The sequence below is a fragment of the Theropithecus gelada genome, chromosome 4, assembly GCF_003255815.1.
Source record: "Theropithecus gelada isolate Dixy chromosome 4, Tgel_1.0, whole genome shotgun sequence".
Classification (NCBI taxonomy): domain Eukaryota; kingdom Metazoa; phylum Chordata; class Mammalia; order Primates; family Cercopithecidae; genus Theropithecus; species Theropithecus gelada.
The window spans coordinates 169,724,247-169,748,052 of record NC_037671.1 but is presented as its reverse complement, the minus strand read 5'-3'; the positions used below and the strand labels follow the sequence as shown (position 1 = coordinate 169,748,052).

Here is a 23,806-nt window from a genome sequence, read left to right as displayed (position 1 = left end):
AAAATACAGGAGCCTGCCGGGCGCGGTGGCTCAAGCCTGTAATCCCAGCACTTTGGGAGGCCGAGACGGGCGGATCACGAGGTCAGGAGATCGAGACCATCCTGGCTACCACGGTGAAACCCCGTCTCTACTAAAAATACAAAAAACTAGCCGGGCGAGGTGGCGGGCGCCTGTAGTCCCAGCTACTCCGGAGGCTGAGGCAGGAGAATGGCGCAAACCCGGGAGGCGGAGCTTGCAGTGAGCTGAGATCCGGCCACTGCACTCCAGCCCGGGCTACAGAGCAAGACTCCGTCTCAAAAAAAAAAAAAAAAAAGAAAATACAGGAGCCCAAATTCCAAATATACTGAAATCATAACTCCCGCAAAACTGCATTCCTTAAATCAAAGTATATTAATGATATTAAATTAATTAGAAATAGATACATTCTGGGTGGCAGTGCAGTGGAGGGCTCTGATCAAAGTTTCTTACCGTGTAGCATATTGTTCTATTCTTGAATGGGTATCATCATGAAACAGTTGAGGAGATTGTGAGGGGCTTTAAAGGAAAAAAACAAAGCAACAATTTTATGCCCAAGTATTGATAGATGTTACGATTAGAAATGTTAGGTTACTGAAGTAATGAATTTGCCATGCAAACAAACCACTAGGATTGTTACCCAGAACACAGAAGTATTATTTTAGACCAAGAGTTGAGTAAGACCCCCATGCTAATACCACTGATCAGAACACCTCTCCTGCACATGGACTCTGAATACTCACTCATAGTGCTCTGGCCACATACTGATGAGTGTGATAGGACTGCAAAGAGGGGAGAGGGAGACAAAAGTCACAGAACAAACACTTTAGAGCAATTTAAGACAAAAGCACTGGGGGTGTGGGGAGATTCTCAATTATCTTCCGCTCATATATGTGGTTGCCCTGAGAGCCACTATGGGGAAATCAAAAGTAACAGAAGTAACAGTGTATTCTAGAGGAGTCACTGTGTATTCAAGAGTCTGCAGGGGCCTTTTCACAGATATTACAGGATATTTGTTACAGGATAGCAAATACATCTTTAAACAGTCATACTGGGGAAAAAACCAGAATGCTCGAAAATAACTCAAAATTATAGAATAATTGTAAAGATAATATTCTATATTATACCAAGGGGGGATGCAATCATATTTTTGTTTTTCCTAGAGAAGAAACTTGGTTAGAAACATGAAGTTAAAAATGAAACACTACATTATATGTTGATGGCAGAGGTACAATAAAATTAGATTTTTCTGTTCTTCATCTAATTTTAAATGTAAACATTCAAACCCAGATGTATCCAAAGTACCTCAACTCACAGATCCCTTGAACAAACAGGCAACCTAGATACCACCCCTAGACCCCACCAAAAATGCCACATCATAAATAACACTGAAGGCAACTTCCTGAGATCATGATACATTTTCTTCAAAACAATGTTTTTTAGAAGTTTAAACTATGAATTGATACAAGAAAATTTGTTCTGCTTGACTCAGGGGCTTGTGTCTGGAGCCAGATCGTTCGGTGTCACTCTTAATGCTGGGGATGTCGCATACTGCCTAGGAATTCCCAAGTCTCCATGAAATACTTTCAAAAACAAATGATCCTAATCAAAAGCTAGTTCCAACCCTAGCGTTCTGAGGAGGAAGGAGAGTAAATGAATGCAGAAAATGTAAAGTACAATGGAAATTATCTATTTAATTAAATAAAGTCTGCAAAAGCTAATAGTGATTGAAACAAAATTATTCCAAAACTTCTTGATTCTCCTATTTCCATTATACACACCTACTTAGGAAAAGAAAGTAGGCATGTATAATGCCTACTTTTCTCTTCATCTCCTATAGTGAAGCGCAGGTTGATGTCTGCACAGCAAAGACTTTTGAACGTTATCTTATTGGGATGAAAAACTAAGACTCTTGAGATCTATTTTCAGAACCAGGCATTTATCCACACGATTTGCCAGAATATCTATACTGTCAGTAAACTTAATTTATAGATGTGCAAAATAGATACAATAACAATAAAACAACACAGTATTAGTCAATACTGCTTCCACGTCACTGCTCTTCAATAACCCTGAAATATGTTAAATGTCAGGTGAATGATATGCTATATACTTTCTAAAAACAGTAACTGCTAAAGAGATTATTTCTAAAATTCAAATGTAGCAAAACATATGCCATGAACTTCAAATAGAAGAAAAGTGTATATATTTTTCATCTTAATCAACCTTGGAAAAGCTCTGTCAAATTATTTGACTGGTTCTTGTGAACTTAATCCAGTTAGCACAAAAGTGATCCATGACCTAAGATGAGAATAGCCAGGGTAGAGAGCCGAACTAAAGGGTTTCTCAAGTTTTGTTATATAGTTGAAAATTTTCTAAAACAAGAAATAAAGATTAAAAAAAAACCCCTTGGGCTTCATTGACTTCAGAGAATTTTGATTTGTAGAAAAAAAGATTAAATGATAAGCTTTTTCATTTGATTTTGAAAGGGGAAAATAAGAAACTGCATAGATAGAACCTATCATTAAAAGGGCTTGGAAATAAGACCAATGTGTGTGTTAGCCCAGGCTTCAGAATGCAGCCTACCTCTGCTCTCCAGCATGGGGGCTGAACAGGTGATTTTTGTCAATCACACACTGATATTCCAGAAATCAGATTCTACTACAAATATTTAGATATTATATGAAATGTAACGCAGGCCAGGCTTGGTGGCTTGTGCCTGTAATCCTAGCACTTTGGGAAGCTGAGGCAAGAGGATCACTTAGTATCACATAAAATGCAACCCATGCCAGGCTCGGTGGCTTATACCTATAATCTCAGCACTTTGGGAGGCTGAGGTGGGAGGATCGCTTGAGCCCAGGTGTCTGAGGCCAGCCTTGGTAACATAATGAGACCCCATCTCCACAAAAAATAAACACATTAGCTGTGCGTGGTGTCATGATGCCTATAGTCCCAGCTTCTCGGGAGGATGAAAATTTTATCCAGAAGTTTAATCTACAAACTGATACAAGAAAACTTGTTCTGCTTGACTCACAGCCTTGTGTCTGGAGACAGATCATTCAGTGTCAACCTTAATGCTGGGGGGACACCCCCACAACTTCACACACTGCCTAGGAATTCCCAATCTTAATGCTGGGGGGACACCCCCACACCTTCACACACTGCCTAGGAATTCCCAGGGAGGAACGCTTGAGCCTGGGAGGTCGAGGCTGCAATGAGATAGTAAGCTGTGATTGTGCCACTGGGAAACAAAACTGGACCCCGTTTCAAACAAAACAAAACAAACAAACAAACAAAAATATATATATACACACACTATTATATTAATATATATACACACATATATACATTTGTGTATATATATAAACATGTGTATGTATGTGTGTGTGTGTCTATATACATATATAATAGTTTTATATATAAAATCCAGACTTTGAAGAACTTAGTGACCCTTTTAGTGCCTTAAATTGTCAGTAGACTCTTCCTTGTTCTTTGTCTTCTGTCTTCTTCAATCCATTTGCCCCACAGCAGGGTAAGTGGGATCCCTGCTGCTTTTACTTAAAGACCCCCAGTGACTCCCCATTGCTCTTAGAATAAACTCCAAACACCTTGGCATGGCTTAGAAGGCTCTTCATTATATATTCCATTTTCTCTCTCCACTGCCATTTCTTGCCACTGTTGCTAGTTTTCCACCCCCGTTTCTGAAATTATCTTGCCTCCAAGCTTTTGAAAATGCTTCCTTAGACCAGAAACTGTCTCTCTCCACCTCCCACACCAAACACGCAACCCTTAGCCCTATTAATCTTTCAGGTCTCAACTTAGCTGTCATACTTCCTCCCAGTCGGGTGTTAACTACAACCATAGTGAAACTTACATTGTATTTGGTTCTTGCTATAGCAAAGGCTTAAAAAAAAAAATCTTTAAACTCATTTACTCCCCTTTAACCAATACCAGGGAGAGGTGTCTATTTTACTTTTTTTAATCTTTAGGGAAATCAATCTATCTCTTTAGCCAATAATAATTCTCACAACTCTTGAATTACTTTTGTTACTATTTTAGTTTGTTCCTCAGGTTTATTTTCAATGGAGTATTCTTTAATCAAACTCTACTCATTTATTGATTTATTTTCTGAAAAATTTTGCATAATTATAAAATTAATTGAATAAACCTTAGCATGGATTTGTTTACGCCCTTTTAGTAATAACTCATTTTCCCCATAAATCCCCTCCTCCATGCATGCATGGGCAATTACTGGGCAGAGGATAAAACGTTATATTTTGCAAGGATGAAAAAGAAAGAAGTGAAAGAAAATTCTAATTAGCTTCATAAATAACTTTAACACATTTGCCACTTTGCTGGTTTTTCTCCAATGTTCTCCTCCCACAAATAGGAGAATAAACAAAATCAAACTTTTTTATTACCCACTCACATAAATTGTGACACCAGAAGATTAAGCAGTCCTGTACTAGAAAGGGCTCAGCCGAAAAGTGAACTATATCAAATCCCGAGAGTTCGGTCTAAGATTAAAAAAAGAAAACCTGCCCACTACATCCAGTAGTTCATAAATCTTTCCAATAAGGATCTTGGGGCATCTGATGCAAGCTCACACTCCTTCCTTTTTCCTCTTGTTTCCTCTCACTAAAAATGCTTATAAATTCATTTTCAGTTGAATGAATTGAGGTGAGTCATTTTCAGAATTATACCCCAAAATCACAGTACAAAATTATTTGGCATGCTTTTCTGTTAATTTTTACCTAATAGAGTCACTCAGAATAGGATGACTGATGCCAGTGATTATTTTGACTTTGAAAGGCAAATTAAAAATGTTTTAAAGGAGTATAAAATACACATCTATCTGCATGATTCCTGTGAAGGGTGTAGGTATTTGGGATGCAAAATGTCAACGGTTTAGCAAAAGATTAAAAGGCACATCACTTAGTTCAAACCTATCAAATTATCCCATAAATTAAAGCACCAAGTAATAATTTTGTGCCTCAGAATTATCCATTCCAAAGGTTAATTGGATGGGAGACAAAAAAGGTACAATTTTGTCTTTATCCTAAGGCGTCAGCACAGTTAAAACGTATATTAGCTACTAAGACAAATAAGAATCTATTAACACACAGGCTTTTGAAGGAAAGGATAAAAGCATACCCACAAATCAAAAAGAGGACCAAAAGTCTACTGTTCCTGAATGTATTCGAATAGCTCTCTTTAAATTGAAATTGCTTTATTAAAATCTTTTCTAGGGGCCGGGCGTGGTGGCTCACGCCTGTAATCCCAGCACTTTGGGAGGCCAAGACCGGCGGATCACGAGGTCAGGAAATCGAGATCATCTTGGCTAACACGGTGAAACTCCGTCTCTACTAAAAAAACAAAAAATTAGCCGGGCCTGGTGGCGGGCGCCTGTAGTCCCAGCTTCTCGGGAGGCTAAGGCAGGAGAATGGCGTGAACCCGGGAGGCGGAGCTTGCAGTGAGCCGAGATTGCGCCACTGCACTCCAGCCTGGGCGACAAAGCGAGACTCCGTCTCAAAAAACAAAACAAAACAAAACAAAAACAAAAACCTTTTCTAAATTATACTATGCAAAGGAATGTTTAGAAAGACATAGATCTTAATTGTACACAGTTTGATATCAAGTGGAAAGAATATATCTTAAGTGTACATAGTTTGTTACCAAGCAGAGTAATCATAAAGTTGAAATTTTTTCTTACATTCTGTATGTGTATGTGTTATACATGGACCTATCTAAATATGCATTTGCATTGTATTTCTTTCTGTATACACACACATGACATTACCTATAGAGGAAAAAAGGTATCTCCTATGCTTTGGCTGTGGTCTTTCTTCCATTTCTTAGCCATTCCACAAATAAAAGAGATAAACCGGCACATAAGTTTACCAAAGTTTGAGGTCTACAGGGATTTTTAAAAAATCGATTTTGATCTGCAGACCAAATAGTGTATTCTTCTATTTTGACATGTTTGAGACATTGACTATCACAATGCACTAAAATATTACTATTCCCTGATTTTCTCTCATGTACAAAATAAAATGAACTATGAATTTGAAGGTTAAAGTTTCATTTCACAAAAACTACACTTTACATTTTGTATACTACTTACTACAATTTTCTCTATTTTTTGTAAAGTAGAAAACTTCACACTTTTGAGTTTCTCTTCTCTAGTCATCTGAGACCCTGTCTTTCTCTGACTGGAACTTCATTATGCTGTACAACTAGGCACTCTGTTGATGATTAGTAATAAAAGCTCATTTTCCCCAAGATTCAACCACAAGAAAATGGCCTTAGCAGGAATATTTATGCTGATGTATGAAAAAGCAATTCAAAGATTTAAAATCTATTTTGATCCTAACACATAATTGTTTAGGGCCTTAAAAATACTTCTTTGCATTTTTTTCTGGGTTATTGAAAAACGTTTTCTTCTCTTCATTTCAGGCCATAAATTCTTATTCCCTTTGCTTTATAATCCCATAGTAATTTCACCATCTTGAAGCTTTCATCTATGCTAACCAACTCAAATTACACACTTTGAAGACATTTTTTCTATTTTATGTAATATATGAAGCTATCTCAGTTTGCTGTCTTCATTTTCAATAAAAAATAGATTAGAAGCATAATGTGATATTTTAAAATTTTAGCATAAATATCTGAATCAACAGATTATTATTAATACATTTATATTAAAGACATGCAAAAAGAGCATAAAACATACTATGAAAAATAGTAAAATACCCACCATAAGGGGAAAAAAAGGAAAATAAATAAATAAAAGAATGAAAGACTATATAATGCCACAATTTAAGTATTTTTAAAAAGAGATGACCAACAAAAAAGATGACACCAGTGTGTATTAAGTTTGACATATTAATATATATTTTTAAAGCTTAAGGACATGTGCAAGGTTAAAATTGAATTTTTTTTCTATTTTATGTAATATATGAAGCTATCTCAGTTTGCTGTCTTCATTTTCAATAAAAAATAGATTAGAAACATAATGTGATATTTTAGAATTTTAGCATAAATACCTGAATCAACAGATTAAGTATTATTAATAAATTGATATTAAAGTGATGCAAAAGGAGTATAAAACATACCATGAGAAATAGTAAAACACACCCCATAAGGGGAAAAAAAGGAAAATAAAAGAATGAAAGACTACATAATGCCACAATTTAGGTATTTTTTAAAAAGAAAAAGAGATGACCAACAAAAGAGATGACCAGTGTGTATTAAAGTTGACATATTAATACATATTTTTAAAGGTTAAGGACATGTGCAAGGTTAAAATTGGAATTTTGGCTGTGACACTGTCAAAAATGAATAGTAAAAATTCATGTTGTGAAGACTGATTCCAAGTTTAATCCACCTCCTCTAAAATGCAATTGGTATTAAACAATTTCTCGTGTTATTAACATGAAAAAGACAACATCATATATAAATGTTAACACTAGATTTAATATTAAAATCAAACTCACGTCTCTAAGTTGTCACCTTCAAGAACTGTCTGGACAGGCAGGTAACCAAGTCGAGGGTGTTTGGCAAAGTACTTCTTTGACCTGAACTTGTTCTTAAGCACCTTTGTGAAGTCTCGTACATCTTCCCCAGACGTTGTCTATAAGGTTGAAAACAATTACACTTCTCTCAGTAAAATGGAAGGCAATAGCTATCTATAAAAAAATCTGAGCAGATGTAAACTGATGCAATTAAATGTCAACAGTTTTGGTAGTTTTATGCATTTTTGAAATAAAGCACAGTCTCATGAAAACACTTGGCAATAAGAACTCATCACTAAATATATACAGTGATAAGTTTATAATTTTTCATTCTCTGTTGAAAATAAACCATAACTAGTTCATTTCCCCAATACTTTAAAACTTGGGCCAAAAAGTAAAATTAGTTTTGGAAATTTTTCCAAACTAATTTTTCCAAACTACTGGCTGGTGCTTATCACTAAAAAATTTTAAATTTGCTATTACTTTAGTGATGACAGAGTATTGTGGCTATTATGTGGTTTTAACTAAGCTGAGTTAATGGAAATTAGCCATATAGCTGATGCTGGCTACACGCAAGCCAGCATATATTCTAGTGGGGAAAAAGAAAAGACAATAAACAAGCGAGAAAGAGCAAGGCCACATTGGTGCTCTGTTTGGGAAGGAATACTGTTGATTTCTTTGTCCTTTCCTAACTAGGTAGACATATAATTATTTTACCTGAACTATATTTTTAATAGTGGTATAAAATGTTACTGTTCCCTTAGGTATTTCTAAATGATTAGTTTGATAATCATTTAGGGTGATATGGACTAACACTACCCCAACCCCACCTACCCCATCATCCTATCCCATGAACTATTGTTCTCCAAGCCCCAGTTTTCTACTGTACATCACAATTCTAGTTTCTCTTTGCAATACAGATATCAACTGTGATCCTTCTGAAGATGTATTTAAAATATTTACGTTATCTGCATAGAACTTAAGCCCATGATCCTCTGGTTCCAACTTGACTGCTCAACCTACCACTCATTATACCTCACTACCTCCTCTTAGAGACAGAAAGAGAGAGAGAGGAGGAGGAGGAGGAGGAGGAGAGAGAAACTTTCTTGTAATCACAGAAACTGAGTGACAAGTATATTTGCTTACCTGCTGCCTGTTCCCTGTCCCCGCCCTTCAACTTTTCCTTCATAACATGCATGCCCAGGACTCACAGAAACTTGTTTTGTGGACAGAAACTTTTTTATTTTTTTGAGACAGAGTCTCACTCTGTCACCCAAGCTGGAATGCAATGGCGTGATCTCAGTTCACTACAACCTCTGCCTCCCAAGTTCAGGCGATTCTCATGCCTCACCCTCCTGAGTAGCTGGGACTACAGGTGTGCACCACCACACCCAGTTAATTTTTGTATTTTTAGTAGACGGGGTTTCACCATGTTGGCCAGGCTGGTCTGGAACTCCTGATCTCAAGTGATTCACCTGCCTCAGATTCCCAAAGTGCTGGGATTACAGGTGTGAGCTACTACACCCAGGCAAAAATTAAAAAGCAAAACAAAGCAAAACAAACAAACAAACAATTTTTGAAAACAACTAAGTTCTGAGTCAACCCCTATATAGTTTTGCCACTTTCTATCCGTTCCCATTCTATCAAAACATGTCTGCTTCTAGTAAATAATTAAGGGAAATTTTGATTCTCTTGGCTTGCAAAGCAGAGATGAGGCATGATTAAGCTGCAGCTACTTATCATTTAAAATTCATCAGTTTTTACACTGACAAAACAAAAACCTGCAACAAGGTGCCAGCCCCATGCTATCACCAGGCTTTGCCATCAGATTCACAATGACCAATCTTTTCCTGAATAACTGAATATTAACTACATAATGATCTGCAGTTATATGGATATAGGCCTTCCCAAAAGCAAAGCAAAAGTACAGAAGAAAAAGCTATTCATGAAAAGAAAAATAATTCAAGGAAACCCTGTGGAGGAAAAAGGGTTGTTATAAGATCTGACCATTTGAAGGTATTCAGCTCTTACCAGGCAGAAAAGGAAAAACAAACAAACAAACAAACAACAACAAAAAAAACCGATTGTAGTTGGGAGCAAATAAGGAAACTTTTAGAGAAGGAGTATCTGGGTTTCAGAAAAAAGCCAAAAGGATATATCATCTACTATAAATGATTTTCACATCTTTTGCAATGGTTATCACAACTGCAGATAATTTAGTTTAGAGATATGCTTACCCTAAATGTTTTGGTAAGGAAGGAAAAAAAAAGAAGTTTCCATAATAGAAATATATAAAGAAGACCTGTGTGTAAGGATAAGTATGTATGACCCAATTTATTTCTTTGTCTGCTCTTAGTACACTGTTAATATAGAGAGAAATACTTAATGAGCAATGGACTCCAGCTTTTACTTGGGAGTAAACTCCATACCTAGCAATGCAAAAGTTTTGATCTCTTAGGCCAGTGGCTTTCAAGCCATATTCAGGTCTTCAACTCACAGCCCTGGGTGGAGTGAGTGGGTGGAAGAAAAGGCCAGGTGGGCAAGGCATCAGGCCTCTTACCCAGTGTACCTCAGAAAGGGTATGGTACAGTTTACACTTCAGTGGTTTTCAGTACCACTGATGGTTAAAAAAATCATCATCACTATCCAATTACAGATCATTTTCATCACCCCAAAGAGAAACTCTGTACCCATGACCCTTCTCCTCCCACAACTCGTGGCAAGCATTAATCTACTTTCTCTATGAATCTGCTTATTCTGGACATTTCATATAAACAAATTAATATAATACATGGTCTTTTATGACTTGCTTCTTTTACTTAGCATCAGTTCTTCTAGTTTATGTATATCTGAGTTCCAACATGAAATCTGGTTTGTGAAAAAATGACAAATTATTCAGAAGTGCAAGTTCAATTCCACAGCATACATTCTTTAGCTAAATATTTTCAAGACATGAAAGACCAAAGCAAAACCAACCAATAAACAAAAACAACCCCTCTCTATCCCATGCACAAAATAACCAACAACTACTTGCTGTCCCAAAAAGTTATAGCAGTTACTGAAATCAGAGTTGCTAATAATACTCATATTTATATGTTTTTTTAAAATAGTACACATTCACTCAGAAATAGCTTATTTCCTTGGGGAAAAGCTAGCATGAAGAGTTGTAATCTAAGAGCATTAACTCACTAGTGCCACAAACTTTATGCAATATTAAAAGAAAAAGTGAAAAGCAATTCATCCCAAGGAATTAGAGATTATATTCAGGTTATCAGAATGTAATTCTTCAGCTGGGGTAGAGCCAATAAAATGAATTTAACCCATTTTTACACGAAAAATGTTAAAACATTTATATATACTTGGTCCGATTTTTATTATATAATGGTAGTACCTAACATTTTTCTATTTTAAAATGCTAAAGTAATGGTTTGTTTAGAAAAAAAAGAAAAAGAAAGAAACAAAGAAAAAAAGAGAACCACCCACTTACCATAATAAATATAACCAAACTCAACTCTATCTTTGCACTAGGTACAATACATTTTTCTAATTTTTAAGCAAATAACTTTTGATATTACAATAGAAAGATAAAATTGAAAGGAACACTCATTACTACACAAATTACCCAACATTTTAAATGCATTTCTTGGAAGATTCGGTTTCTGTTTATTCCTGTAAGAAAAGGAGAACAGATTTTGCAGATCCCATTAGATCAAACACAAGGGTAACATGTTAGCATAGGACCTTGTACCTTATAAATTGTTTTCCTTCAATCTTATTTAACCATCATGGCCTCTCAGGAGATTATCATCAGGTTTTTGAAGCCTAAGTAAACTCACACTAAGCCTTTGATGGACTCCAACCAAGTTCAGTAAGGAAAAAAATGTTTTTGAAAACCTGAGTCTTTAGAAAAATGGAACTGTTTTAAGTTTTGAAAGAGAAAGAATCCATCGCCATTGACTAAAATATCTAATATTGCATCCTAAATTTTTCCTTCATATTAAATAAAGTACTGCTTAGATGACATGTGGTTGGTTTTTTTAAAAATTGTATTAAAATGTCATTTTATAAATAGGCTGGATGCAGTGGCTCACACCTGTAATCCCAGCACTTTGCGAGGCCAAGGAGGGTAGATTGCTTGACCTCAGGAGTTCGAGACCAGCCTGAGCAACATGGCAAAACCCTGTCTCTCTTAAAAAAAAAAAAAAAAAAAAATTTAAAGAAAAAATGCTAGGCATGATGGCATGTGCCTGCAGTCCCAGCTACTTAAACAATATTTAAATGGCATATGTAACACATATTTGGTGTCAGTACAACTAGAAAGAAAAATAAAATATACATGAAGGAATAAAAATAAAAAATTGCCAGCTATTTGACCATCCAGAGATAGCCATTCATAAAGTTTTGGTGGCTAGACTGATTTATTTTTATAATTCTTTTTATCTTAAAGTGAAACAAAATATTTACACAAAAATGTATGGCTTAATGAAATATTATCAATATACCACCTCAGTCGGTAAACAGAACACTGCTGCACATTCGAGAACCCCTTTCAGGGACAATTATCTTCCTGTCTCCATTATTACCATCAACTTCATTTTCTGAAGTAGTTCATAACTTGAATTATGTTTTAAAAATTGTTTTATCACTCCAATGTCTATCCTTAACTGGTTTTGCTCATTTTTAAAAAATCTGATATATTTTAAATCACTTTTAATTTACAGATCCCTCCTCCACACCTGCCATTTCCCTACAGTTTGTCTGTTGGAAAACTCAACTTGACCTGCAGAGTTTTCCAGAGTCTGGATTTTACAGAATGTCTATTTTTGGTACAGTTCAGCACTTTCGTCTGTCCTCTTGATAACCTCCTGCAAATCTGCAACTTGATCCAGATAATGCATCAGACTTTTGTCAAGACAATTAGTGGTATTTGGCAGTGTTATAGGAGGCACATAATAGCTGTCATCTCTCTTATGTGATCTTAGCAGCTGTTCATGCTAAGTGTTCATATCCATTCATTGGGAATTGCAAAATGGTATCATCCTATCATTCATTTTTCATGTATTACTTGGAATACTTTGTGATTGTTAATATTGAGTGTCAACTTGATTGGATTGAGGGATGCAAAGTACTATTCCTGGGTGTGTCTGTGAGGGTGTTGCCAAAGGAGATTAACATTTGAGTCAGTGGACTGGGAGAGGAAGATACACCCTCAAACTGGGTGGGTACCATCTAATCAGTGGGCACCATCTAATCAGATGCCAGTATGGCTAGAATAAAGTAGGCAGGAGAAGATGGAAGAGCAGACTTGCTGAGTCTTCTAGCCTTCATCTTTTTCCATGCTGGATGCTTCCTGCCCTTGAACATAAACTCTAGGTTCTTCAACTTTTGGACTCTTAGACCAGTAGTTTGCCAGGGGCTCTGGGGCCTTTGGCCACAGACTGAAGGCTGCACTGTCAGCTTCCCTACTTTTGAGGTTTGGGGACTCAAACTGTCTTCCTTGCTCTTCAGCTTGCAGACAGTCTACTGTGGGACTTTACCTTGTGATCATGTGAGTCAGTACTCCTTACTAAATTCCCGTTCATATATACATCTATCCTATTAGTTCTGACCCTCTAGAGAACCCTGCCTTAATACATACTTTTATAAAGAAACATCACCACGTCTAACATTTAGGTACTCTGTGGTACAGCTCATTTAGAAAAGTCAGGATAAATGTTTGACTGTGTTGACTAATTTTCAATATCTCGAAATGGTTTTTTATCATTTTCCAAAGACGATCAATGCTTTTGTTCATTTTAAATATCATGAGGAACTCAAAGATTATAATGTATTTGATGGACTTCAATCTATTGCAATTCTCATTATTGAACATCAAGTTCAGTTGGCAGCTTTTAATGTGACTCTAACAGTCTTCAACAGCTTCCTTATTAGATACTATTACAAGATGTTCCAAGCACACCTTTTAGGCCTTTTCAGTGTTAATAGGCTTTTTCGTTGCACAGAGCTGGGAAATATGCATTTGAAGGTGAAATTTCTCTTGAAGTTACATTGATGATTCAAATTCAAATTTCTGATTTAACTTAACTCATTTTTTCAAAACCAAAAATCTGGTTCTCAAGACACAAGAGATGAAGGACCTAGACAATCCCATAATTATTCATTTGCTTTTTTCGTATTACATACATAATAGTCTTAGAACACTAATACCAATACTACCACTCATATGATTAGTGAAAACATTAAAATATAGATTCACTTTTCTATTTTCCCCCCATTCATAAAGTAGTTATACTGGCATGCTTTATTTGTCACGATATAATTTTGTTCCTTATCTCTTTTTCTTAAAATTGCTTTATATGAGATTTGGTCTTGATACTTTTGTGCCTCACTTTTTTTTTTTTTTTTTGGTTGTATAATTAATTTTCCTAAACTTTTATAATGAAGTGAGATTGAGGAAAGCTTTTCTAAACTTTACAGAAATTCCTCCTTTTTTGCTTTTGTGTGGTATTTACAATTACAGTATGTGTCTTAATCTATTCAGTCTGCTATAACAGAATACTATAGACTGAGTGGCTTAAATTAAATAGCAGGAATTTATCTTTCACAGTTCTGGAGGCTGCCAAGTCCAAGATCAAAGGATTGGCAGATTTGTTGTCCAGTGAGTCTGCTTCCTGGGTCATATACAGCCGTCTTCCCACTGTGTCCTCCCATGGTGGAAGGGAAGAGAGAGCTCCCTGGGGTCACTTTTATGAATGCACTAATTTCACTCATGACAGCTCCATCCTCATGACCTAATCGCTTCCAAGGCCCCATCTCCTAACACTATCTCGCTAGGGATTAGATTTCAACCCATGAATTTTTGGGAGATATATACATTCCATTCATAGCAGTACTTGAGTTTGGGATTTCCTGGTCCTGTTCCCCCATACCCTCTACCAGCACACATGCACATTTTGGACTAGGCCTTCTCCTTTCATTTCTGTTGTCTTGAAGTGCTCCATGTTGATTCTGTTCCCAGAAGTTTTGCTCAGCATGAGACCTTCTTTCTAGCAGGAAGCCCTGATAGGTCCAGTCTGAGAGCTCACAGCAGGCAAGAGCATTCTAGAAATGTCACACCTTTTTACCCTAGTCTCTGTGCGTGGCAAAACCCTTCCAGGTTTAGCGCTGCTCTAAAGCCAGCTTTCCATTAAATATCTGTTGCCTATTTTGGGGGCTATCCAGTTCTTAGGCACCCTCACTTCCTTCTCTTTCCTCTCATACAGGCAGTGATGTCTTGTACGTTTTGTGGCTGGTGGTGGCTTGTCGCCACCTGGATTTATTTTGGATCTCTCTTGTCATCTAGTTTGGTTGCAAACATTGTACATTTTAGTTTTGCTGTCTAGCCGTTCTCTTTACAAATGTCTCTTTATAAATGTAACTACTTCAGAAATGGAAGGAAAATGGCAAAGGCAAAAGATATGAAAAAACTCTGAAGCCATGCTACCACCATCTTCCCCAAATGCCTCTGGACTGATTTTCAACAAGCACATAAAAATTCACATATACAAATTAGGGTTGTCCTTCAAACTGTCATTTTTGGAAAGCTAATGATGGTGACTCACTGTGAAAAACATTTTAGAACTGAACCTACACAGACAAGTGGGCATGTGAATTCTGAAAATGTACTTTACTCCACTGTATTGCTATTAAGTAGCCGTAAGACAATGAAAATTTACCTGTATAATAAGAATTAATCAATTTTTTATTTGTTCCCCACCAACTAATATAAATGAATAAAATATGGAAAGTATCACTGAACTATGAAATCTACCCTATGATACATCTACTTGTAGCAAAACCCTAAAGAAAAACCCTAAAGAAAATCACTTGTAAGGCAAAATCAAATAAATTTTTACTTTTGAGATTGTATTTTACCAACCAAAATACAGTTAGGAAATTTTAAATTTTCTTGACATTTTATCCTTGATAGAGAACAAATATAGATACTTCACATGGGACGTAATTTAGAGTTACTGTATCTTTTCCTTGAGTTTGTGTATCTCTATATGAATGCATGTGTATCCTTCTATATGTCCCTGTTCATGTTGCAAAGTGTATAATCTTACTTTATGCTGAAGTCTATGCACTACTGAACTTCAAAAGCATTAATATATGGCTGAAAGTTCCCTTTTCACTAATATGTATCACAAGGAGCAGCAAGGATAAGGTATAGAAGAATCTAGAATGTAGAAAAGCTAACCCCCCCAGTATTCATAATCAAGTGATCCTTGAATAAACGGCTTTACTAGGTCAGCTCAAAGGACTCTATTATCCCTGAAGACCCACAAAGCAGCACACAAAAGGAAACTATTTACAATGCTACCAAATAAGCTAAATCCTGTAACACATAACTTCTAATTACCAAACAATTTAAACAAAACAAGATAAAGAACCACAAAAAAAGAAACAAAACAAAACAAAAAATATTTGTTTTAATTCTCCCAACAATTTTTTTGGGGGGCCACTTCTTAACTTGAGATATCAGTATTAACTAATTCCTTAATGCTCCGAACAGTGGATTTAAACTGTTAATTACAAATATGAATAAGTTACATACAGAGGAAACCAAGGACTTACAAAGAGGTAAATCAAGGTTATATATTAAAAAAAACACAGTCATTTGGCACAGAAGCAGAATAATTAAACATTATCATTTGGATCATGCACAAGTGCTAAAATCATTGTTGAACAGCACCCTCATTAGCAAGAGTTACTTCTTAAATATAGAAATCAGTAGTCCCAACTGGTGTACGCATACTGCTAAGCGGTACATTTCATTATCACAAGCCTTATTTTAAAGACATTCTTAACAGGTTTTTTTTTTTTAAACTATAAAACAATCTCTCAGTTTTTATTTAAGTTTCAATGATTTCAACAAGTTGAAATTCAGACACATTTGAATTCCATGGATAGGATGCAATCAGTAAGAAAAGCTCAGAGACTTTCAAGTCCTAATGAAAAAATATGAAGCTAAAAAAGTTAGCATTAGCAGAATCACCAAGGAGTCAAGAATCAGTAGGATGATAAGTCATCCAAAGTAAAATGGATTTTGCCCAAACCTCACCTTAAAAGCTAATGACAAATCTAAACGCACTGGACCTACTGGGAAAACAACATAAGGTGAGCAGAAGCTGAAACACCACTTCAGGATGCTGAGGTCAAAGAAACAGCCGTGATGCTGCGTTTTCAGTATATTGGCAAACACCCCACATCACATCTGAAGAGACAAGACTGCCAAAAACCAAACTTCCCTAACTCAAGGTAGAGCTTTCCAAAGAATGAATCAGCATTTTTAAAATATTTGATTTTTATAGTCTTACGAAGTACATTGATGTTGGCAGGGGTGGACAGGATTGGTCAAAACAACTGCTTCTAGATTTTTTTTCTTTGTTCTTTTTGTTTTTTGTTTTTGTCTGTGAGTTTTATTTTTGCCAATGGCATATAGTTCATTTAAAAAAGGCATAATTTATCTTTTAACTTAAAAAAGAAATTTGATTTTTTTACTACAAAATTGTAATTCTTCTCACTGAAAATATGATTCTTCTCATGGAAAACATGTAATTTTGGCATATTTCCCTATATGTTAATCAATATTAACAAGAATGCGTTTGAACCTCTTGCTTTAAAAACAACTGTATTTGCTTAAAACCTGCAATATAAATCTCTTTTGAGTGGTATTAATTTAATAAGCTGCTTCTCATCGAGGTATTTTTTTCTTGTCGTCGCCTCTTCTCACTAAACTCATCAAAGTTACCAGTACAAACTAGTCCTATGTAAAGCTCAGCAATTGAACTATGACACTGACAATGAATCTACCCTTGCAATTGAAATGCTGGAAGTAGCTGATGCTGTTGACCTTTCAGACTACAAAATTCTGCAAATATCCCGTCTCTTCTCCCTGAGCAAACATGTCTCTCAAACTACCTTTCATCCTGGCTAACCTTTCCTTGCTTATTTCCTCCTTCTTTCCTTTTACTATTTCCTCCATTACCTTGCTCTATTTCACATTTTCTCTCCATGGATGGGGTTACTGTACCTCACCATATGCACACAGCCTATCTACCTTTCTTTCTCCATTACAGTGGATTCTGTGTTCTTTAACACATTCCCTTACATCTTGTTCATAATTACTATTTCAACCTACCTCCGTGAATCAATCCTGATGCTCCCAGGATAATGCCATATCCTATATAATCTTTTTTGTTAGTGGCTGTATAATCTCTCTTTCATAAACACCAAGAGAAAAGGATGTTTACACTTGGTGAGAGTTCAGGACACACTACCTCCAAATATGGCACATTAGGAGAACAGCAGATGTAGCAAGATCTCTCTGACCTTCTCCCACGCTTCTTACCTAAAGGGTCATAAGACCCTTAATCAAGAGGTGCCCTCCTTATTCCTGGAGGGAAGAAACATCCTTATCACTGAAGATAGGAGGACACAGAGAAGAATTCGAACAAACAGGCCTTGCTAAGTTCCCCTAGTTCATTAGCATTAGGTCATATCTTCTTATTCAATCATACTTTTACACAACTGTCCACTCTTCATCAAACCTAAGCATAAAAATACACAGGCTTCCATGTTTCTTTGGGTCTTCTCTTCCTGATGAAGGCTTCCATGTAACGTAAAATTTATATTAAATCAATTTGTATGCACTTCTCTTGTTAATCTATCTTTTGTTACAGGAGCCTCAACTATGAAACTAAGATGGGAAGAAAATATTTTTTTTTTCTCTCCTAAACACCCTTTCCCCCTAAGCTTCATCTACTAAAGCCAATGTGCCCTTCCCCTCTCCTTTGATGGTACAATGCCAGACAGGGCTATCACCTGTCTGTCACTTCAATTCTAGAGATGCAGTGATGACTTTCTAAAAGCCGTCTCATTTCTAGAACCTTCTGTGTCCTACTTCAGTCACACATTGGGGTGTGGCCATACCCCAGGCCTCATCATAACTTAAAAGAGCTTTTAGTCCAAAATCTCTAACTTGAAAAAATCTCTCACTGACTGGAATCTTCTGACTCTTCTTCTCACTTCTTATATTATAAATAAACCTCTTCTTTCCCCATCATCTTGATCTCTAGCCCTTTATCCCACTACGAGATTTCTTCAGCATGAGGATACCTCAAATCAACCACAGTATCATTAACACCTTTGAATTTTTCACTCCCTTGGCCTTCAAATATACTTTTCATCTTTTAATTCCAAAGCTGCTGAGCAATGATGGAGTCATAAACTACAAATCCTTGCCAATTAACCTCAGCTGCACTCCTGTGGCAAGGTAGCAATCAGTTTACTCATCTCTGTGTGACTCATGATTGACCCTAGTAGCTATTCTAAACATTTTCCATTCTTCTTAGTATTTAACCCTATCCAGTTCTCTCTCACTGTTGGCAATTGTATGAACTTTTATAAATCATGTGAAATTTAAAGAAGAACTCTCCAATTTAAAGAAGAACTATCTTTGGTTCAGTCATTATGAAAAACAGTCTAAAGGTTCTTTTAAAAATTAAAAATAGAACTATCGCATCATCCAGTAATCCCACTTCTGGATACATATCCAAAGAAAATAAAATCATTATCTCCAAAAGATACTTATACTCCTAAGTGCACTGCAGCATTATTCACAATAGCCAAGATACAGAATCAACCTAAGTATCCTGTAACAGATAAATGGATAAAGAAAATACAGTGAAATATATCCAGTCATAAAAAAAAAAAAAGGGAATCCTGTTATTTGCAATGACTTAGATGAGTCTGGAGGACATTATACTAAGTGAAATAACCCAGATACAGAAAGACAAATACTGCATGATCTCACTTATATGTGGAATCTTAAAAAAAAAAAAAAAAAAAAAAAGTCAAGCTCATAGTAGCAGAGAGTAGAATGGTGGTTACTAGGGGCTGGGAGGTGGAGGAAAAGAGAAGAGACTGGTCAAAGGGTATAAACTTTCAGTTATATGATAAATAAATTCTGGAGACCTAATGTACAGCATGTGGCTACAGATAATACACTTGAAATTCACTAACAGAGTAGATCTCATCTCAAAAAACAAAACCACACACTATCTTTTATATACCCTAACATATAAAAATGTTTCTCATTTGAATTAAATTTTGGTTACTTACAACAAAGATGATTTTAAAGATCTGAGTAGGGTAATTTTCACAACAAAATTAAATCATCATAAATAAAAAAATTTAAATCTGAACATCTTAATATAAGACATAACTATTTATTTACAAAAAATAATCCCTGAATTCAAAGATGTGGTGCATGGATAATATGAAAAAAAAATTGACTACTGTCTTGATTTTTAATCATTCTAAAAAAAATTACAGTCTTGAATTTCTCCACATAGAGGTATTTTTTCTCCTTCATGAAATTTTCTCTGTATTTCCAACTCCTAGCAAAATGCCTGGTATATAAAAGGGTATTCAACAAACATAATATTTCAGCTAGGATATATATATATAAACTCCTATTTTCCAACTGTGTGTGTGTGTGTGTGTGTGTGTTTCCCTAATGGAGTTAAGTCACTAAATCCATGCCATCCACTTTGCACAAACCACTTACCTTCTCTAAGACTTAGTTTTTTCTTCAAAATAAAGATAAGTTAGATGATCTCTTAGAGCTTTAATTCCAGCTTTAATATTCTATAATTAGTATTTATAAATTCAGATATGAGCTCATTTCGCTTTTATGAGGCAAATTTAACTAACACAGGGAGAAAAGTATAAAAGTCATCCCAGTCCTCAAGGAGGTAAAAAGATAATTGAGAAGACAAAAACACCGCATAGTTAGAAAATGATACAAGGGAACATAGAATCAAAAGTTAATTGGTAAAGTAGAGGCTATTGGCAGAGGCCTCTGAACTAAGTGCTTTGATGAGGGTAAAACTGGAGGAGCTGGGGGAGATTTCACACACAAAGTGGGAGGTGAGCTGTTTTTGTGAGAAAGTAGGATTTGGACATATGGAGACAGAATGATGACAGGCATTAAATATCATCTGTGTCATGCTGTCTCTTGAAGATCAACTCTTATTAAGCCTAATGAAATAATTCTTAAATGTACAAATTTGGATTATAGAATAGTAGGGGGAAATAAGACAAAAAGTCATTTCCTAGAGAAATAAAAATTCTGCTACATTTCTTCAGATAATTTATATATATATAAATTATCAATATCATAAAACACTTTAATGAGTCATGATATTTCATTTATATACCATTAGTCTTCTTACAGCTAAAGGCAAACATTACCATAAATCATAAGCAGATATATTGGCAAAATATTTAGGGTGCATTGTGGATTTAAAATAAGGTTTCCAAATTGCAGAAAGCTCTTAAAAACAGAAACATTCAGAGTCAGCTGTAAAGGACTTTGAAAAGGAAAGAGATGAAGTCAGTAAGGTGACTGGAGCATCTTCTTAACCAAAAAGGGAGACACACTCTGAGGAATGTAAACATCAAGGTCCATATGGAAAAGTCTGATCCATTTAACACTCAAGTGGTGCTTATTACCACTGTACTGAACAAATCCACACTTGAGTTCATTTTCTAAGGCAGACATGAAATGACTTTAGGAAATGTTGAGTAAAAGATGGATGAACCATAAATAAAGCAGTAGAGCAAATGTAAAGAATGTGGGCGAAAAGAAAGAAATTTCAGAAAGCAGTTAAATCAGGTCATTCATTGCTATTAAATGCAAGCATCTTTTTAAAGATTCAATTAATATATACTTCTAGTTATTTTACAAAAAGTTGTAGGGTCAAATGCAGAAAGTGACTTGTCATACAGATGATTTATAAGTAGGCTGTTGATAAGATCACTACAAAGCCTCAGAAATGGGCAAAGGATATCTTGAAAAATGAAGCTATCCTTGTATAATGCAGGATAAGCTGCAATCTTGGAAATGGTAACAGTGACTTTTGAAAGACTATGCAACAAGAACAGTTTTGGGTAACTTACAGATTTCATTTAAAATTGGTAGTTGGAGAGTGGAATTCAAACGTGTATCAGTGATTCTTAAGCATGGACCCACTGGATGACAACTGATGAAGATATGTGGGTTTCAAATTGTTTGGGTGTTTTGTAAAGCCATTAAGAATTATTATATGTTTAAGACCAAGAAAAAGAGTAATTTTATATATCTTTACTATAACAACATATATTTACTTGATGATATTTTGATACTAGCATTTTATAATCAGCTTTCTAAATTTCTATAATAGCTACTCATGTAAATATTACTATGATATTTTTCCCCAATCCAAATTCCTTACAATGATCCCCGGGGTTCTATACAATCTGATAGTTGCCTTTCTTTTTAATTCCATCTCCTACTATTGTTTCTCTTTCGTCAAATTTGTCCCGGTTTCTTTCTGTTCCCTGGTTATACCCACCTCTTTCCCAGTCTCAGGGTGGGCTTCAAATATATTGGACCTATGCAGTTGCACACGGCCCTACAATCAGAAGGGCCTTGAACTTGATTTACTGCTCTGATGTTGCCACTTTGAAAGTCTTAATAATTGTTAAACAAGGCCCCCCCCCCCCAGTTTCATTATGCACTGGGCACTTCCAGTTGTGTAGCCAGTGCTCCTTTCCACGTGCCCCTTGGGGAACAGGCTCCACTTTCTGTAGCCCAATCACGCTAACCTTTTTCCCATCTCACACCACTGTATGTTCTGTTTCTTCTTTCTGAAATATGCTTCTACTAGTTCTTTACAGGCCTGAATTTCCCTCAAACTTTGATCTCAACTCAAATGTCAGCTCAGACAAACCTTACTGATTTCTTTATCTAAAGTGTTCCTTCTAATCATTCTATCTCATTATATACTCATTTCCTTAAAGGCACTTACTGCAATCTATAATAACCTCATTTATTTGTTTCCTTGTTCATTCTCACACATTCTTCCTCCTAAAGGGAGAGTAGCAGGAAAGTCCACAATCTTGTCTTTCTGGGTATACTATGATACATTATCAGAGCTGAAATGACTGACAAGGATTCTCTCCTTGACCAAATTTGTGTTGGCCTCCAGTAAGCTCTGTTCTTTACTGAAGCCTTGACCTATAAAAACTGCAAATTTTCAGCACAAATCATTTTGTCCATCCCCTTCCACCCACTTCTCCATTAAAAAACTTGAACAAACATGAACATAATTCCTAACAGTTCAAGGCCACATCCCTAGACTACCCTAAAAAAGGGGATCATTAAGGCATCTGCCCTCTTAAAGCGTCGGCCTGAAAAACAAACTCCAAGCTGCCAAAAGAATTTACTGTTCGCTCTAGCCAACACCTGAAGACAGGTCCCTGCTCACTCTTTCTTAGGACATTTACTAAAAAGGGCTTACAATGGGGAATCCTTCCTCTGTCCCTTTGAGATGTGTATGTATCTCCAACAACTCAGGGGTGTCTTTCTCAAGGACCCGAAAGTCATTTCTCTGAAGTGTAATCATCAGGAAGGATAGGGCCCCTGTCTCCCAGTCTTTCTGGAATGGTAGAATCCTAACTCTTGACAATTGCCAGCTCACAGACACAGCTGGTCTGATAGAACTGATGCTGACCAATGCTGGGTCAGTTTTTACCTTCTTGCCTCTGCTCAAGTCCGTCTTTTGTTTCCCCAGTCTATTCCCTCCTGAAAACACCCAGTCACCTCTGTACAAATAGAAGTATATGTGCATAATCAGTGTATTATTGATTAAAATCTGTCCTTACCATTTTAACTAGTGTCTGGTTTTGTTTATCTTTGACAAGAGGGCCTGATACCTACAAAATGTTCAATATTAATTTGTTGGGTGAATAAATAAGTTAATAATAGTAATAAATGTTGTCTCACAAATTTTCTTGGGGAGATTTCTTTTTCCTGGTTAAAGCTATTACGTGGTATGGGCACTTCCTCCATTATATTTCAGCAATATTTTCTAGAGATTTCTTCTCCATACATAGGGCACTTATTTATTTGAGATAAGATACCTATGAGTGTGAGATTTATATGTATATCTTTTATAAGTATTGCAGCCCTGCTGTCAATTTATGATCCAAACAAGTAACTCAATTCCCTAAACCAAAGAAAATAGACAGCTTGATGAATACATTTGGGCACTATTTGGAAGGAAGTAAAAGAATAGCTATTAATAGAACATGAGGATAACTTCAAGAAAAAATAGTTGTAAATCAAAGGAAAAACAAGAACTTATATCCAATGCTGGTGGGGCTATAGTAAAATTGAAACTTTAACA

At 35.8% G+C, this 23,806-nt stretch overlaps 1 protein-coding gene across 2 annotated transcripts in view; it reads right to left on the bottom strand.

Moving 5' to 3' along the window:
- UTRN (utrophin) overlaps positions 1-23,806 on the bottom strand; it is a 581,550-nt gene that overhangs the window by 25,407 nt on the left and 532,337 nt on the right. For both annotated transcript variants that reach the window (XM_025381643.1, XM_025381644.1), the window contains exons 66-68: positions 7,512-7,648; positions 759-797; positions 469-534 (exon numbers count right to left, since the gene is read on the bottom strand). In XM_025381643.1, the coding sequence (XP_025237428.1) occupies positions 469-534; positions 759-797; positions 7,512-7,648 (242 nt within the window). The remainder of the gene's footprint in view (positions 1-468; positions 535-758; positions 798-7,511; positions 7,649-23,806) is intronic.